The 16,829-nt window shown below is 49.0% G+C and overlaps 1 protein-coding gene across 1 annotated transcript in view; it reads left to right on the top strand.

The window, feature by feature from the left end:
* The window catches only part of Itgad (integrin subunit alpha D), a 30,248-nt gene extending 13,685 nt beyond the window's left edge, over positions 1-16,563 (top strand). Inside the window, exons 9-30 of the mRNA XM_052712243.1 lie at positions 22-172; positions 365-438; positions 1,673-1,802; positions 1,889-2,031; positions 2,204-2,344; positions 2,424-2,633; positions 3,274-3,404; positions 3,513-3,670; positions 4,800-4,954; positions 5,190-5,318; positions 6,059-6,132; positions 6,340-6,481; positions 10,905-11,018; positions 11,164-11,243; positions 11,350-11,433; positions 14,350-14,428; positions 14,553-14,660; positions 14,754-14,834; positions 14,985-15,098; positions 15,238-15,339; positions 15,714-15,824; positions 16,295-16,563. Coding sequence (XP_052568203.1) covers positions 22-172; positions 365-438; positions 1,673-1,802; positions 1,889-2,031; positions 2,204-2,344; positions 2,424-2,633; positions 3,274-3,404; positions 3,513-3,670; positions 4,800-4,954; positions 5,190-5,318; positions 6,059-6,132; positions 6,340-6,481; positions 10,905-11,018; positions 11,164-11,243; positions 11,350-11,433; positions 14,350-14,428; positions 14,553-14,660; positions 14,754-14,834; positions 14,985-15,098; positions 15,238-15,339; positions 15,714-15,824; positions 16,295-16,408 — 2,625 coding nt within the window. The 3' untranslated portion in view covers positions 16,409-16,563. The remainder of the gene's footprint in view (positions 1-21; positions 173-364; positions 439-1,672; positions 1,803-1,888; positions 2,032-2,203; positions 2,345-2,423; positions 2,634-3,273; positions 3,405-3,512; positions 3,671-4,799; positions 4,955-5,189; positions 5,319-6,058; positions 6,133-6,339; positions 6,482-10,904; positions 11,019-11,163; positions 11,244-11,349; positions 11,434-14,349; positions 14,429-14,552; positions 14,661-14,753; positions 14,835-14,984; positions 15,099-15,237; positions 15,340-15,713; positions 15,825-16,294) is intronic.
* The last annotated feature ends 266 nt before the right edge of the window (positions 16,564-16,829 follow it).

The raw sequence follows: 16,829 nt of genomic DNA, 5'->3' as shown, positions 1-16,829 counted from the left end.
TCAGATGCCACTCTGCTGCAGGTGGGAGATGCCTTCCAGGAACCCACTGCCCTGCAGGAGCTGAACACCATTGGCTCAGCTCCTCCACAGGACCACGTTTTCAAGGTGGGCAACTTCATAGCCCTGGGTAGCATCCAGAAGCAGCTTCAGGAGAAAATCTTTGCCATTGAGGGTAAGTGGGAACAAGCTCCAGGCTTGTAGCTGAAGGGATGGCTACCAATTGCCCATGTTGTCTTGATGCTCATCCTTATTCACAAGTCACCCCAAAATGCCCCCATAGAACTCAGGCCCCAGACCCCATTCCTGTCCTGCGTCCTCATGCTCTCCCAGCTTTGGTGAATCTAAATGACATGTCCCCCCACAGGAACTCAATCAACGACAAGCAGCTCCTTTCAGCACGAGATGTCACAAGAAGGTTTCAGTTCGGCTCTCACGATGGTGGGTGGAGTGTGTAATTGATGAATAGACGTCAACTCTGGGCCTTCTGTGGGCGGGATGGGACCCAGAAGGGACTAGGAGCAGATTTGTCCTTAAGTCCTCTGACTGAGTGAAGAGTGTCATCCGTGGAGACAGCCAAAGCCTGAACTTTCCTGGAGCACGATTCTAGTGGGTAGAGACCACACACAAAGCACCTTCCGACTCTCCCGGGTGTCGGGATAGAAAGAGAAAGATGGTCAGATGACACTGAGTCGTGAGAAAGGGCCAGCCCTGAGAAAATCTGAGGAACAGTTACTGCAGTTAGAGGAAAAAGCTACTGGAATGGTTCTGGGGAAGAAATACAGCTGTTGTGCTAGAAACAAGAGAAGGAGGAGGAGGAGGAGGAGGAGGAGGAGGAGGAGGAGAAGAAGGAGAAGGAGAAGGAGAAGGAGAAGGAGAAGGAGAAGGAGAAGGAGAAGGAGAAGAAGAAGAAGAAGAAGAAGGGGTGGACACAGCGGGCGCAGAGTGAGTTAGGGACAGCGTGCAGCTGGAGGGGTAGGAGGGCCCAGACCACACGGACCAGAGAGAAAACAGTGCAACAAGACGTGTTTGAGAGTAGATGTCTGAAGAGATTTTCTCCTAGTTACTTGAGGCTGAGTAGAGGGTGGCAGGAATGGAAGCAGGTTGGTTTTGAACTGGTCCCTGGAACTACGTCAAAGGTGTGGGAAGGTCATTAAACACTTCCTTCAGTGTTTTTATAGTTCTAAATTCTCCATAATCCTAAATTCAAAAGTGTGAGAACGAATAAAGAATGCTGGGGAGCATGAAGCATTGCTACCTGAGGGCGCTGACAAAGACCTCGTGAGGATGTGACAATGAGATTGACTCTGTCACAGAAGAGCTGAGAGAGGGACAGGGGGGTGATGAGGACAGAGATTAACTGCCCAGGTTTGACTGAGATGCAATCCAGATGGGATTCCAAGGGGACTGATGATGGTCTCCTAGCATAATCTACCAACTTAACTGGGTTTGTGGAGGCCTGATGCAGGGGTGGGAGGAGGCAGGACAGATGCCAAGCCTCTAGGAGGCAGAAAGGCAGAAAGGTGACAGGCTGACAATGTATCAAGGGACTGAGGAGTTAAGGTGCAGAGATAGCCAGTGGAAAAAAATCAAAATGATGTCTGGAGGCAGGCTTCTTTGGATTAGGCTGGCATCCTGCTCCAGCCTGCTCAGCCCTGGGATCCTTTCCTCCCAGGATGGACCAGTTCTGGGAGCTGTGGGAAGCTTCGACTGGTCTGGAGGTGCCTTCTTATACCCCCCAAATATGAAGCCCACCTTCATCAACATGTCTCAGGAGAATGTGGACATGAGGGACGCTTACCTGGGTAAGAAGAGGCTGTGGGGGGAGAAGGGGCGGGCTGAGCTGCCTGAAGACAGGAGAAACCTTGGTGCTGAGGTCTGGGCCCCTCAGGTTACTCCACCGCACTGGCCTTTTGGAAGGGGGTCCACAGCCTGGTCCTGGGGGCCCCTCGCCACCAGCACATGGGGAAGGTTGTCATCTTTACCCAGGAATCCAGGCGATGGAGGCCCAAGTCTGAAGTCAGTGGGACACAGGTGGGTATGGAAGAAGCCAGAGTGGAGTGTGAGAGTGGGCAGTGTGGCCAGGGTGGAGAAGGAGGAGGTGAAGGGACTCTGGGGCCCACACAGGAGGCTGTGGTGCTGGGAGAGGGGCAGGACCTGGCCCAGAGGGGGCATCTGTAAGATGACTTCAGGCTCGGCCCGCCAGATTGGCTCCTACTTTGGGGCCTCCCTCTGCTCTGTGGACATGGATAGAGACGGCAGCACTGACCTGGTCTTGATCGGAGCCCCCCATTACTATGAGCAGACCCGAGGGGGGCAGGTATCTGTGTGCCCAATGCCCAGTGGGGTAAGTGGTGAAGGGTCCCGGCTGGTGGTGTGGCTGGAGGGCCGCCCGGGTTGGGTCTGACACTGACTTTGCTCTGCAGAGGATCAGGTGGCAGTGTGAGGCCACTCTCCATGGGGAGCAGGGCCATCCTTGGGGCCGCTTTGGGGCAGCCCTGACAGTGCTAGGGGACGTGAATGGGGACAGTGTGACAGATGTGGCTATTGGTGCACCTGGAGAGGAAGAGAACAGGGGTGCTGTGTACCTATTTCATGGAGCCTCGAAACTGGACATCCACCCCTCGCCCAGCCAGGTGAGGTCTTGTCACCCGTCTCTTCTAGTTCCTTCCCCGTCTCCATGTCAGGGGTTGGCTAAAGGCAGCCTCTGGTTGCTGGTGACAGCCGCTGTCGCTTTTCAGTTTCTCAGTAGTCTGTCTGTTCCCCTGAACTGAGCACCGTGCATCCTTGCGTGGATACAGCCTCCCCTCTGTTGTGAACAGCTTTCTGACTAAGAGACCAAGCTTGGAACTTAAACTCTTGAGTCAAATCCATGGCAACAGCAGCCACCATTTGCTTTGTGTTCTTTGTATAAATGATTGACTTAGATTCTGCAAGCTTTAGTCTTTTCCTGTGAAACAGAAAGGATCAAGCCGACTCCTTCCTGTAAAGATAATACAGTGAGTGCATTAAGCACTCCATATACCACATATTTTCTGGATGACCATTCAAATGATGAACAAATACGTCTACTTTAATCCTGTGGCTGTATTTTTATTTCACTGCTGCTTATATCCTCAGGGCAAGCTGGAGTTATAAGAGGGCCCCCTTTTCTCTTTGTGAGAGTCTTCTAAGACCCCCTGTACTGCTTGCTTTCAACTCTTAACCCTTCATTTCCCCTTCCACAACCCCTGTACTGTCATCTATTGGTTTTTATTTTCTTTTTTCTTTGATCAGCGGGTCGTTGGTTCCCAGCTCTCCCTGAGGCTCCAATATTTTGGGCAGTCACTAAGTGGGGGTCAGGACCTTACCCAGGATGGCCTGGTGGACCTGGCTGTGGGAGCCCTGGGCCACGTGCTGCTGCTTAGGTGAGAACTCACCCACACCTCACCCTTGTCCACTGTGTCCAAGTCACTTGTGCTGGTCCTTCTCCCAGAGGTCAGCGTCACATCCCCAACTCTTGCTAATGTCCCCAGGAGTCTGCCTTTGCTGAAAGTGGGGATTGCCGTAAGATTTGTGCCTGTGGAGGTGGCAAAAGCGGTGTACCAGTGCTGGAAGAGGGTTCCCACTGCCCTTGAAGCTGGGAAGGCCACTGTCTGCCTCACTATCCACAAAGCCTCACCTGACCAGTTAGGTGAGGATTTCCCTAAAGTTGGGTCCCACATCGTCCCATTACAGGCCTCCAAGGCTATGTACAGGGCGGAGCAAGCCCAGGAACACAGATCTCTCGACCTTTCCTCAGGGGCCCGAGTTCTTTTCTTCTCCTTCCTCATGCCCCCAGGCCTATGGCCTCCTGTCCAGGAAGACCCACAGCCTGTTTCCTCTCCTCCCTGCCTCAGCCTCTGTCCCTGCTTGAGCTACCACATCTCTGGTTACCTACACAGAAGCAGAGACTCTCTCAGTGGCCCTCACACCTGTCCTTATACCCTCTCACCCACTGCCCAATGAGAAAGTAGACTTGATTGATCCCCAAAATGTGAAAACTAGGCTCCTTGCCCCAACCCTTAACACCCTTAAACCGCTTTCTCTTACAATTGTGGAGACTCCAATCCTTTCCTATAATTCCATCCTGCTTTGGTCCCTCCTGGAACTGTCCACCACACCTTATCCCAGCTCTCCTCCTCCATGTACTTTTGGGAATGGACCAACCTCTATCTCCCCCAGAGTCTTAGGAATACCAAAACTTGGAGTCATTCTTTTCCCTGGGCTTCATTCATGGTCCATGTGTTTAGCTCCTTTACTAGATGAGATTCATGAGTGGTCTATCTATCTATCTATCTATCTATCTATCTATCTATCTTTCTATCTATCTATCATCTATCTATCTATCTACCTATCTCTCTCTCTATCTATCTCTCTCTCTCTATCTCTCTATCTCTCTCTATCTATCTACCTATCTATCTATCTATCTATCTATCTATCTATCTATCTATCTCTCTATCTATCTACCTACCTACCTACCTATATATCTATCTATCTCTATCTATCTATCTATCTATCTATCTATCTATCTATCTATCTCTCTATCTCTCTATCTCTATCTATCTACCTAACTATCTATCTATCTACCTATCTATCTATCTATCTATCTATCTATCTATCTATCTATCTGTCTATCTATCCATCCATCCACCTATCATTGTGTCCATGTGTATTCCCCAAACTTGGTGCAGTCATGGAAAGTACTCAACAGGTTTAAACAACTAAATGGAAGCAGGCCATTCTCCGTTTCTTTGCTTTTGCATTTTTCCTTTTCACTTCAGGTGATGTCCAAAGCTCCGTCCGGTATGATTTGGCCTTGGATCCGGGCCGTCTGATTTCTCGTGCTGTTTTTGATGAGACCAAGAACTGGACTTTGGCTCGAAGAAAGACTTTGGGGCTCGGCATTCACTGTGAAACAATAAAGCTGCTTTTGCCAGTGAGGATTTGGGGGTTTGGGGAAAAGAGGGGGAAAGGGAAAAGAGCCAAGACTAGCTTGGTCCCTTGCTATCTACTGTGTGAAGTGGGCAGAAGGAGGACATTGAGACCAGAGCGGAGAAAGGCTGGGAGGACGGTCTGCTTAGCCTGGATGTGGCACTGTCCGGAGGCAGAGGAAGAGCCCAGTGATGGGAAGGAGGAAGGTTGGTGACTCTCCAAAGTTCCTTCTTCCTCAGGACTGTGTGGAGGATGTGGTGAGCCCTATCATCCTGCGCCTCAACTTTTCCCTGGTGGGAGACTCTGCTTCATCCGGGAATCTTCGTCCTGTGCTGGCTGTGGGCTCCCAAGACCACACGACAGCTTCTGTGAGTAGCCGTCCAATGGAGTCCAAGGACAGGATGGCTTCTGTGTCTCTCTGTGCTTAAGAACTCACAACAGATCCTAATTGTCCACCACTGGCAACAAATCCCACATGTTCCCCTCAGCTTCTTAGGTTGGCCTAGCTGGTACTCTTGCATGTGCCCAGCTAGTCCTACTATGCCCCGACCTAACCACATTCTGCACACTGCCCCTCTTCTCTCGTCTGCTGTAACTCTCATTTGAAAAACATCTCCTTCTTTCTGTGCGAAGAAAGTGCCCACCTCATCTCCTCTGACCGCACTCGGCCCCAGCTCCCACTTTTCCTGTGACTCCTAAGTCTAGCTCCCAAATGGCTGACCATCCCATTTCAAAGTGATGTTCCTGGAAACCGAAACACTCTATGTCTGCATTGGGGACTGTCTTGGACACACATTTCTTGAGCATTGCAGCCATATCCAATTCCCCAAACTTCCACCAGTTGAAATCTCCTGTCCTATTGCTACCATTTAATAGTGTTTGCCGAATAGCTGCTGCGCTGCATATGAGACTTGACCCAACTAGACTTGGATGTGCTGAAGCCAAGATCTTATGCTATCGTTCTTTCACATTCCAACCTTCAGCCCTAGGCCCATTCCTTGCTAGTGTCTACCAGAGTGCTGGGGACAGAGGTCTGCTAATAGTCCATTGAGGGGGTTAGAGACTGATTTGAACATGGATGAGAAAGGAGCAAACCGTTTTGTGGCAGCTCCCATTTGAGAAGAACTGTAAGCAAGAACTCCTGTGTGAAGGGGACCTGGGCATCAGCTTTAACTTCTCAGGGTAAGTGCTGTCTCCTTCCATATGGTGAACCACTTGTGACTGCCACCGCCCCCCTCCGCCCCCCGAGTGTCTTCCTAAAAAAATGAATTCTGTTGAAATACTATCAGCTCAAAGTTCATGAGTTCCCACTGTCTTGCCTCTGCCCTTGATCCACATTCGATTTTTCTCCATGGAGTCCCTCCTTCAGGCTTGACCTTCCCACCTCAGCCTGCAGATCTTGGTGGTGGGAAGCTCCCCAGAGCTCACCGTGACAGCAACTGTATGGAATGAGGGTGAAGACAGCTATGGAACTTTAGTCAAATTCTACTACCCAGAAGGCCTATCCTACCGACGGGTAACGGAAATACAGGTAAGCAGGTCCCTTGGACTCTACTAGACATCTAGGGCCTCTTCTGTCCCTGATACAAAAATACTACAGGCTGGATTAATTATAAAGACATTATAATCATTTTGGCTCATGATTCTGGAAGTGTACACCTAAGAGATGCATCTGGTGGTGGCCTTGCTGGCCGAGTCTCAAGGCAGTTCAAGGAATAATATGGCAAAGATGTGTGTATGTGTGTGTGTGTGGGTGTGGGTGTTCTCTCCTCTTCTATCGTGAGGTCCCACATTGATGACCTTATCTAATTGTAATCACTTCCCAAATGCCCCACTTAAATGCCACAGTCTGGTTAAATTTCTATGTTCTTTTTTTTTTTTTTTTTTTTTTGGTTTTTCGAGACAGGGTTTCTCTGTGTAGCTTTGCGCCTTTCCTGGAACTCACTTGGTAGCCCAGGCTGGCCTCAAACTCACAGAGATCCGCCTGGCTCTGCCTCCCAAGTGCTGGGATTAAAGGCGTGCGCCACCACCGCCCGGCTTTCTATGTTCTTAATATCTCACAATGGGGATTAAACATCACACACAAAATCTTAGAGAACTACACAGATAAAAGTATATTAAGCCTATGTGTCAATTAATAAATAATATTGAGTAAATATCCGTAAAAATCAACACCTAGTCAAAAGTATAAAAAAAAACTACTAGCATCCTCACTTTCCCCCCACTCTGTGTCTCTCCCTATCATAACCCCAATCTCTCTGCTACGATAATCAAATTTTTAACTTCCTGAGAATCACTCCCAGGTATTTGTAGGTTCGCCATCCATGAGTGTGTCCCTAAATCACACTGTTCAGTTTCATTGGTTCTTGAACTTTATGTGAATGGAAATATGGTGTATGTACCCTTCTATGTCTTGAACCTTTCCTCCAGTGTTGTCTGTGAGACCCCTCCATGCCGCTGCAGTGGCTTGTGGTAGCTACACCATTGTGACCGAACATCTGCCAGAAACAACCTAAACAAGGACAGGCATATTTGGCTCACAGTTTAGAAAGTGTGTTCGTCAGGTCCGCTAAGGGACAGAGCTAGTGTGAATAAATATTAAAAGGGGAGGCGCACAATTTAGAAGGTGTGTTAGAAGGTTTATAAAGGAATGGACCTGGAATAACGGACATATATTAAAAGGGGACGGATTAGGCTAGCTTCTAGGATGTTGTCAGGGCGGTCCAACACCGGCTGACTCCGGACAGGGAGGCAGAGGATATGGTAGCTGTCGGTGGTGAAGCTGACGTCTCAGTACTCTCAGTCTGCTGCTGGAGTCCTGGGGGACCCTCGGAAAGCGGCCTGTCTTCTTCAGTCTGTGTTGAAATCCTGAAAAAGATGGATTTAATACTGGCCACAGCAACAGGATAGATGAACTTGCCAGCTAATGTGCGGTAATTCTACCAGAGAACACACGGAGACCCTCAAAGCTGAGCTCTATTGCTGGCTAGCGGCTGCACAGGGAACTTGCCCAAATCGTGCAGCCCCGAGTGTCACTGTTTTTGTTTTTTTATGAACAAAAACCACATCCTGGTTGACACACTTTAGTTAGCAGGAGCAGTCAGCAATAAGCAAAGCTACAGGAGCCCTAAAGCAAGGTTAGTACATTTAGGGCCTGGTCTGGGTCCTGAAACCACGGATTAGGTCTTTGTTCTCATTTTGCAGGTGTTGGAGCCTCTGTGCTGGGTTTTAAGATCAGAATGTGGCCTCTAACACAGTGTCAGCTATGCTAAGAACCCAGGGCCCGTCACACTACAATGAGAGCAGACAAAGGACAACATTCCCTTCTTTAATGTCCTTTTCTGTGGACTGCCACCAGAGGTGTGGCCCAGATTTAGGGTGGGTCTTCCCACATCAAATGACCAAATTAATGAGTCCATCAGCTTGGGGTTTAGTTGATTCCAGATGTAGTCAAGTTGATGACAAGATGACAACCAAGATGACAGCCATCGCAGAAGGTGAGGTCTGTCGTGGGAGGCACAGTGGCTGCAGCATGGTCCCTGTAGTGTAAGGACGCTGACTATGCCTCGGCAGCGAAGAACAGACGGAACTCAAGCAGGTTTCTGTACACCTCAAGACCCATTCAGAGTAGCCTGGATCATCCCAGCTAGGCTGTACCTCCCCCAAAGTTCTACAAAGTTATAGTTTGTATTCTGAGGACAGATGAGCCTGTGAGCAACACTTCACATTCAAACCCTAATATAACAGTACAACAGTTCCCCTGCTGTGTGAGATCTCTGTATGGATGTGCCACAATGTATCCGTTCTAGTGCCACAATGTATCCGTTCTACTACGGATGGTTGTTTTCCTGATTTGAGCCATGACTGTTCTTGAGCTGGTATCCTGGCGCATGATGCATAATACTCCGGAAGATTGATACCACACATGGATTCTATAAACTGACCATTTTCAGAATTGTTTTTTGTCTGTTTACACTCCTATGGGTAGCATGTGAGAGTTCCTGTGCCTATCTCTCAGCTCTTGATACTATCAGACTTTTCAACTGTCAATATGAACACACATTTTCTTGCAGTTTCATTTTGTGGTCCTTTGAGTCTTTTGTAGGGGGATGTGTCTATCTACATTTTTTTTCTCCTGTTCTTGCTTGGATTTTAATAATTGGCCAGCACAGTGGCGCACACCTTTAATCCCAGCACTCAGGAGTCAGAGACAGGCAAATCTCTGTGAGTTCGAGGCTAGGCTGATCTACAGAGTGAGTTCCAGGAAAGGTGCAAAGCTACACAGAGAAACCCTGTCTCGAAAAAACAAAAACAACAAAGAAAGAAAGAAAGGGACAAAACCCCCAGTGTGGTGGCATTCGCCTTTAATACCAGAACTCTTGCTGGGGAGAGGGGAGAGGATCTCTGTGAGTTTGAGAGTAGCCTGGTGGACATAGTGAGTTCTAGGCCATTAAGGACTACCTAGGGAGACCCAGTCTCAAACAGTGATTTGCAGGAGTTCTCTACATACTCCGTTTCAGTCTCTGCCTTGTGTCTTTTAACACTATAAAAGGTGTCTTAATTCAATTGCAATTGAGTTTATCAATCTTTTCCTCTATTCTCAGTATTTTTGTATATTAACCTTGTTTAAGAAATACTTCCTCACATCCTAACATCCCAGTGTGTGTGTCTTTCCACCTACCCATAGACCTCGCGGGGGGGGGGGGGAGCTTTTCTCTTTGTCCCTCTCCCCAAGTCCATACCGTCTCTCAGACTTGTACACCAAGGGTCACTGCTTCCCCTCCTACAGCCACTCGGTGTCTACCCATTGCCTGCCACCCCTGAGGCGATGTCACGGCCAACTCCAGCAAGATCTGATCCCAATCAGGACTTGTATGGAAATCAAACTCAGTAATGACAAAGTGTCATGGTCACAGGCTAGCCTTGGACTTCTGAATTCAAGTGTGGGCATGTGCCCTCATGCCCAATTTATGAGGCTCCATGAATCAGTCATGAAACAACTACACCACACCCCCAGCCCAGAAAAGGTGGTTAAGGGCACTTGCCACCAAGACGGATGGCCTGAGCTCAGTCCCCAAGACTGGCATAGTGGGAGGAGAGACCAGTCTCCTGCAAAGTGTCCCCTGACTTCACACACAGAGAGAGAGAGAGAGAGAGAGAGAGAGAGAGAGAGAGAGAGAGAGAGAGAGAGAGAGAGAGATAAAAGCATTAATTTAATTTAAAAAAACAAGTATTTCCTAGGGAAGGGATGTAGCTCAGTGGTAGAGAATTTGCCTAACATGCTTGAGTGAGGTTCCCTACCCCAAGGTTATGATAAACTATACTCCCTTTAAAAATCTTTATAGTTTTACGTTGTACACACAAGTCTTTAAAACAACTAGAATGTATTTTAATGTATCAAATTAGGTAGGGATCTAGTTTCATTTTTCTCTCTGCACTTTCCTTTTTCAATATGGGATGAATTCTCTTGGTACCATTTATTGAAAAGTCTGGCTTTCTCCCGACTCTGCGATGCTACCCCAGCCATAAGTTAGTCCCATATATACAGAGATGGTAACTGTGGACACTGCATGAAAAGCGTCCCCCAGAGTCTTAAGAATTCCATCACGTGGTCCTCAGTTGGTGGCACTGTCTGGGAAGTTTGGGGGACTGCGGCCTTGCTGGAGGCAGTACGTCACTGTCGGGCTGGGGTCAGGAGTAAAAGCTTCCGGCCACTTGCAGTTTACACTTCCTGCTTGATACTGTGGTTGAGGGTGTGAGCTCTCAGTTTTCTGCTCTGGCTGCCATGCTTGCTGTTTGCTGCCCGACTTCCCTGACGTGATGGACTCTTGTCTCTCTGGAGCTGGAAGCCAAATAAAGTCTTGTATATTTAAGTTGCCTTGGCCATGGTGTTTTATCCCAGCCACAGAAAAGTAACCAATGTGGTAACTTGAACTCATCTGCTCTCCTATAAGCAACCCCACCAGCACCCACTCCGCTTGGCATGTGAGGCTGAGGCCACTGACAAGGAGGGCCTGAGGAGCAGCAGCTGTAGCATCAATCACCCCATCTTCCGAGAAGGCGCGAAGGTCAGTGCTATGTGCCGCCCCCACCCTCACCCCCCTAGATCCTCAGCTCCGGCCTCATTGTCCCAACACAGTTCCTTCCCTTACTTTTCCATGACCTTCTCCATTTCAGTCTCTTTTTTTCCTTCTCCCCCCCCCCCCCCCCCAGAGCACCTTCATAATCACATTTGATGTCTCCTACAAGGCCTTCCTGGGAGATAGGTTGCTTATGAGGGCCAGTGCAAGCAGGTGAGCCCAGGAGAGTGTTGGTGCCATGCCTCCTCCGGTCTTATACTCCAGCTGGCTACTATTTTTCCAGATTCCTTCACAGTTGTTCTCCACTCTTTTTCTCCAGCGAGAATAACAAGCGGGAAACCAACAGGACTGCCTTCCAGCTGGAGCTCCCGGTGAAGTACACTGTGTATACAGTGATCCGGAGGTACTACATCCTTAGCCCTTCCCTTGGCCCTTCGACCTTCCTCCAAGCCATCTACTTCTTACTCTGCTGGCTCTTGGTGTAATTGGCATCTGAATCAGCCTGTTTTATGATAGTGGACTGAGGCAGGATCCTTACAAAGGGCCTTAAGGGGACTCGCGCACCTCAGCGCCATTGTTGACCTCTCCTTCCTCCAGTGGTTGGTCCTCTTTCCCATGAAGCTTTGCTGCTAGACATGAACACACCAAGTGATGTTACAAGATTGAGGTTAAGACTTTTCTGGGCATCGTGTGCTGGGAGCGTGACCTAATAGGATAGGTCTGTCACCACACAGAGGCGAGACAAGGTCAGAGAAGGTAGAGCTGGCGGGAGAGTCTAGTGTGAAGCTGCTGCTATGCATTTTGAAGGTGAGTAGGTGAGCAGGGGCAGGAGCAGGGGCAGGCTAGAAGCAAGCAAGGGGCTGCACTCCAGGCAGCAGAGAACTAACTGTGTGGAAGCCTGTGAGAACACCATGGACAGGGTTGCTGCCGTGGCTGCTGAGTATGTAGGAGAACCTGAGGCGGTCACGATCAAATGTGTCATTGTCAATGACATGACCCATGGACGACTTGTGTGAGTTTTCTCTTTTATCCCTAGGAAAACACAACACAGCTTACAGTTAACTATACTGGGGATATTTCAAGCATTTTTGGTTATTGTGGGGTTTGGGAAGAGTTATATAGTTTTTTTAATTATTATATCCATTTAATCATCTGGACAACCATATTGCTATCCCTATTTTTACCAATTAAAAAAATCCGGAGGTTAAATAGCTCACCCCTGTACCAATCAGGTAAGCCCCACTGAATGACTCACACAAGGCCAGCTTGCATAACAGGGTTGCTTATGTGGTCCGAAGCAAGGAGGTGAAGCCCCGAGGCTTCTTCCAGAGGGGCTCTGTGCCGATGCTCACGTGCTACACACCTCTCAAGACCGAGGAAGGAAGGCTGAGTGTTTTACTTAGGTTTGAAGAGAGGTTTAAGGCCAGGAAGAAGGTTCCATGGGTAAAGTCACCAGCTGCCAAGCCTGATGCCTGAGACCCACATGGCAGAGGTAGAGAACAGACTTCTGCATGTTGTCCTTTGACCGCTAAATGAGCTTGGTGGCACACACCCTCCCCCAGATCAACAAATAAATGTAAAATTAATTTTTTTTAAAGAAAAGACATTTAGAACTAGAGATTTTAAAGTAAGACAATGGACGTACAGAGAGAACAGGTTTGGGAAGCACAGAGGAATCCCAGCTAGCATACTAAGAGAAAACCCCAGCATTTATGGAGAGCTCACGTGTGCTAGGTGCTGCTACAGCCCTCATTAGGGAGAAAAAGTGCAAGACTCTAGTGAGGTTAAATCGTTGGGTAGGAAGTGGTGTGTCTGACATGGGACTCATGAAATCTGTCCCCAGTGCCTCAGTTCGGAGGCTTGAACCTGGGGCCTAGTGCATGCTAAGCAAGCGTCCTGCCACAAAGCCACATCCTCAGTCTATTCCAGGTGCTCTTAAATGTCAAGTTGATAGCATGAAAACTGTTGGTGGGGTATGCAGAGGTTCTGGGTAATGATCTGGCTTCTGGGTGGTGAAGCATGTTGGCCCTTCAATACTGCTTCTTCTTCTTCTTCTTCTTCTTCTTCTTCTTCTTCTTCTTCTTCTTCTTCTTCTTCTTCTTCTTCTTCTTTTTAAATTAGGCTCTCACTATGTGGTCCTGGCTGTTCTGTAACTCGCTATATAGATCAGGCTAGCCTCAGATTCACAGAGGTCCATCTGCCTCTGCTTCCCAAGTGCTGGGATTATAGATGGGCACCACTATGCCCAGCCTGGTTAATTCTATTGAGCTCTGAGACAGCCAGCATTGGGAAGGTGGAAATTACAACTTAACTAAAGAAATCATCAGGACAATCCAAATACCCTGGAAAAAACTTTTGTGTGTGATGCTTTTATTTATATCAGCATTGGTATAACATAACACATTTTCAAAAGTAAATGTGTACTTTATTTTTTCATTTAAATTTTTATTTTCAATACTTTCATGCATGAGTAATGTATTTACATAGCCTCCATTCCCCTCTCTCCCTCTTCCTACTCCTCCTGTGGCCCTCCCTCCTCTCTTTTGTGACAGTAAATGCCAACTGAAAGTCACGGATAAGCCAGATGTGTTGGCTCCCAGCTGTAACCCTTGCATTGGGAAGGCAGGGGCAGGAAGAGGGCTGCAAATCTAAGGCTGGTCTGGGATACAGTTGGAGGCCTGTCTCACAAATGCAAAAACAAGGAACCAGTAGACAGAAACCTCCGTCAGCGTAGGGGGCCCCTCCTGGCTTGAGCTCCTGGGCCACCCCCTTTCATATGTGCTTACTTGCCCCAGCATGGCCATATCTGCTTTCATTACCGCCTTCAGGCTCTTACTCCATTTGTCCCAAGTAATCTAACCTCCACTCCCTAGAACTCCCATGGGCTAATTTGTTCTGGCAGAAGATTTCCTAGGAGTTCCTGGGGCTACTCCCTATCTGCTAGACTCTATCAGCTGGAGGAAATATATCAGTGCTTTCTCTCCACTGTAATGTTGAACATTACAAGAGAGATGCAGAAGTTGGGTCTTTAGGTGAAATTTCCTGGAACTTGACTAAGAATATTTCATGCCAAAGAAAGAGCTGAAACAATCCATGGCGGTATAAAGAAGCCGGGGCACCAAGGGAAGAGCTGTAAGTACGGTACCCGGCAAAGGACACTGTAGGGAGAGGAGTAGCATGAACACTGAGGCTGCAGATGCGCATGGAGACCGATGTTATTTTCCTGCATCACCTGCTGGGCCCAGTCCTCTGCAGCAAGCCATGGCTCAGACAGAGATGATGCCAGAGCTGTTTTTCACCAACACGCCATTTTCCCCAGGCAGGAAGATTCCACGAAGCATTTCAACTTTTCATCTTTCGACGGGGACAGAGGGAAAGAGGCAGAACATCGATATCGTGTGAGAAGCTAAAGGACATGCATGTCTGTCTCGGCTGAGGGTGGGGAAGACTGGAGAGCTATGGGTAAGAGATAAATGGGGTATCCTAGGGATCATGTCGACATTGGGTCTCCATTTCCTGCAGGTGACTAACTTGAGTCAGCGGAAGCTGGCCATCAGCGTTAACTTCCGGGTCCCCGTCCTACTGAATGGTGTGGCTGTGTGGGATGTGACTGTGAGGACCTCAGCACAGGTACCAGCCTGAAGTTTTTCTCTCTCTCTCTCGAATCCTTGTCTTTAACAGCACCACGCTCTTATCAGGAAAATGTCCCCCCCCCCCCCCCAGGGTGTCTCCTGTGCATCGTCGCAGAGGGAGCCTCCTCAGCATTCCGATTTTCTGACCCGGATTCAAAGGCATTCTGTGCTGGTGAGAAAAGCCTGTGCACTGGGGGACACAGAGGAATGTACTGACGAATCAGGGTCGTGTTGTCAGTCTGTAGTTTTATACCCCCCCCCCATCTTGGAGAGCCTTTCCCCCCTCCTTTCTCTCCTCAGCTTTATTCCTCTCTGGCCCCAGGACTGCTCCATTGCCGACTGCCTGCACTTCCGCTGTGACATCCCCTCCTTGGGCATCCAGGACGAGCTTGACTTCATCCTGAAGGGCAACCTCAGCTTCGGCTGGGTCAGCCAGGTGTGTGGCCAACAGCAGAGGTCCTCCCCCGGTCCGTGTGTGCCTGGTGGGTCTGGAGCATCCTTGGGTCAGGGCCGTTCTCGAACCCTGAGCTCCCGCAGGTCCAAACTCCAGGTCTGCCCCACCCTCTCTTTTGCAGACAATGCAGAAAAAGGTGGTGGTCACGAGTGCGGCCGAGATCACATTCAACACATCTGTGTACTCCCAGCTGCCAGGACAGGAGGCATTTCTGAGAGCCCAGGTAGTGACTGTGTGGTGGGCGGTGGCCAGGCTGGTGAGAGGGCTCCTGATGCTCAGTCTGCAGTGATGGCTGGGGGATTTGCCAGCCTGGGGGGAGGATGAATGAAGGTCCCCAGGCACTGGGTGCACAAGTGCTGCTGTAGCTCAATGCTTGGCATAGGGCATTGGCAAAGAAGAGGAGATGTTAACGGCTGGGAGCCTGGTGTGTGTGTGTGTGTGTGTGTGTGTGTGTGTGTGTGTGTGTGTGTGTGTGTGTGTGTGTATGACTGTGTGAGTGTGGATGAGTGTGTTAGTGTGTGTGTGTTAGTGTGTGTTAGTGTGTGTGTGAGACAGAGAGAGAGAAAGAGAGAGAGAGCACTCTGGTTTTCAAATCAGGTAGAGACAATGCTAGAAGAATATGAAGTCTACAAGCCCATCCCCCTGGTAGTGGGCAGCTCCGTGGGAGGCCTGCTGCTGCTGGCTCTCATCACAGCCGCACTGTACAAGGTGAGCTGTTTGCCCGTCACTTTCCTAACACTCCCAGTGCTCACCGCCGGCTCTGCCACGCACAAGATAGGATAGTGAAAACTCGGATCATGGTTGTGGGGCGGGCTTGGGAACATATTCCATCAATGTCACTACACTCTAATTTTAGGCAAGTTGCTTCTCCTTTTGGGGTCTCTTTTTTTGCTTCTTGTTTTTGAAGTAACAATAAGACTCACATCACAGATTGGCTGAAGTGAAACAGAAAGGTCAGGGTGTGGGTGCGAATCTACCTGCCTATTAACCTGTGCTTTTCTCCTGCGGCTTGGTGTCTAACTGCTTGGCACGCAATCTATCTCACCCCGGGACAGCTGTTTATGTGCACGTTCCGGCACACAGCTGGAAGCTAGTGTAGTTCTCCTAGTTCCAGCTTCTTCTTCTCGACTTTCCTCCCCGCCCTCTTACCCAGTTTTCTGACTGACCGCATTTCACAGCTTGGCTTCTTCAAACGTCAGTACAAAGAAATGCTGGATGGCCAGCCTGCGGCTCCTACCACAGCCGGTGAGGCCGATTGCAGCTCTGAGACTCCACGCCTGCTTCAGTCCTAGGAATCTGCTTTCCCATGTATCTCTGCCAGGAGGAGTTGGTCTTGTTTCTGCCTATGAATCTACTGGCATGGGAACAAGCTCTCCACGGCTCAAGACTAGCCTGGGGAACTTCCCAGATGTGATGCCATACTTCTGAGCTGGGATATTTTTATGCCTTTGCCCATGTATTAGACTTCAGTGCTGATCCAGGAGCAGGAGCAGGCACAGGGTCAGCATACATTTTCATATGGAAAGAATTACCACGCAACACAGAGTGAAGAGAATATGCTCAACATACAGTGTATTGCTTGTATGAAATGGTTTTTTTTTTTAAATAAAATGAAAATGCAGGGGAAATTCCACATTTTCCTTGTATGGAAGAGCTTGAGCCCAGATACCAACTGCCCTTCTGGAGTCTGCCCAGCTCCCTCCGCCATGCCGT

Source organism: Peromyscus californicus, unplaced genomic scaffold (genome assembly GCF_007827085.1).
Source record: "Peromyscus californicus insignis strain IS unplaced genomic scaffold, ASM782708v3 Scaffold_4__1_contigs__length_199733344, whole genome shotgun sequence".
Taxonomy (NCBI): Eukaryota; Metazoa; Chordata; class Mammalia; order Rodentia; family Cricetidae; genus Peromyscus; species Peromyscus californicus.
This window is presented reverse-complemented; position numbering and strand designations above follow the sequence as displayed.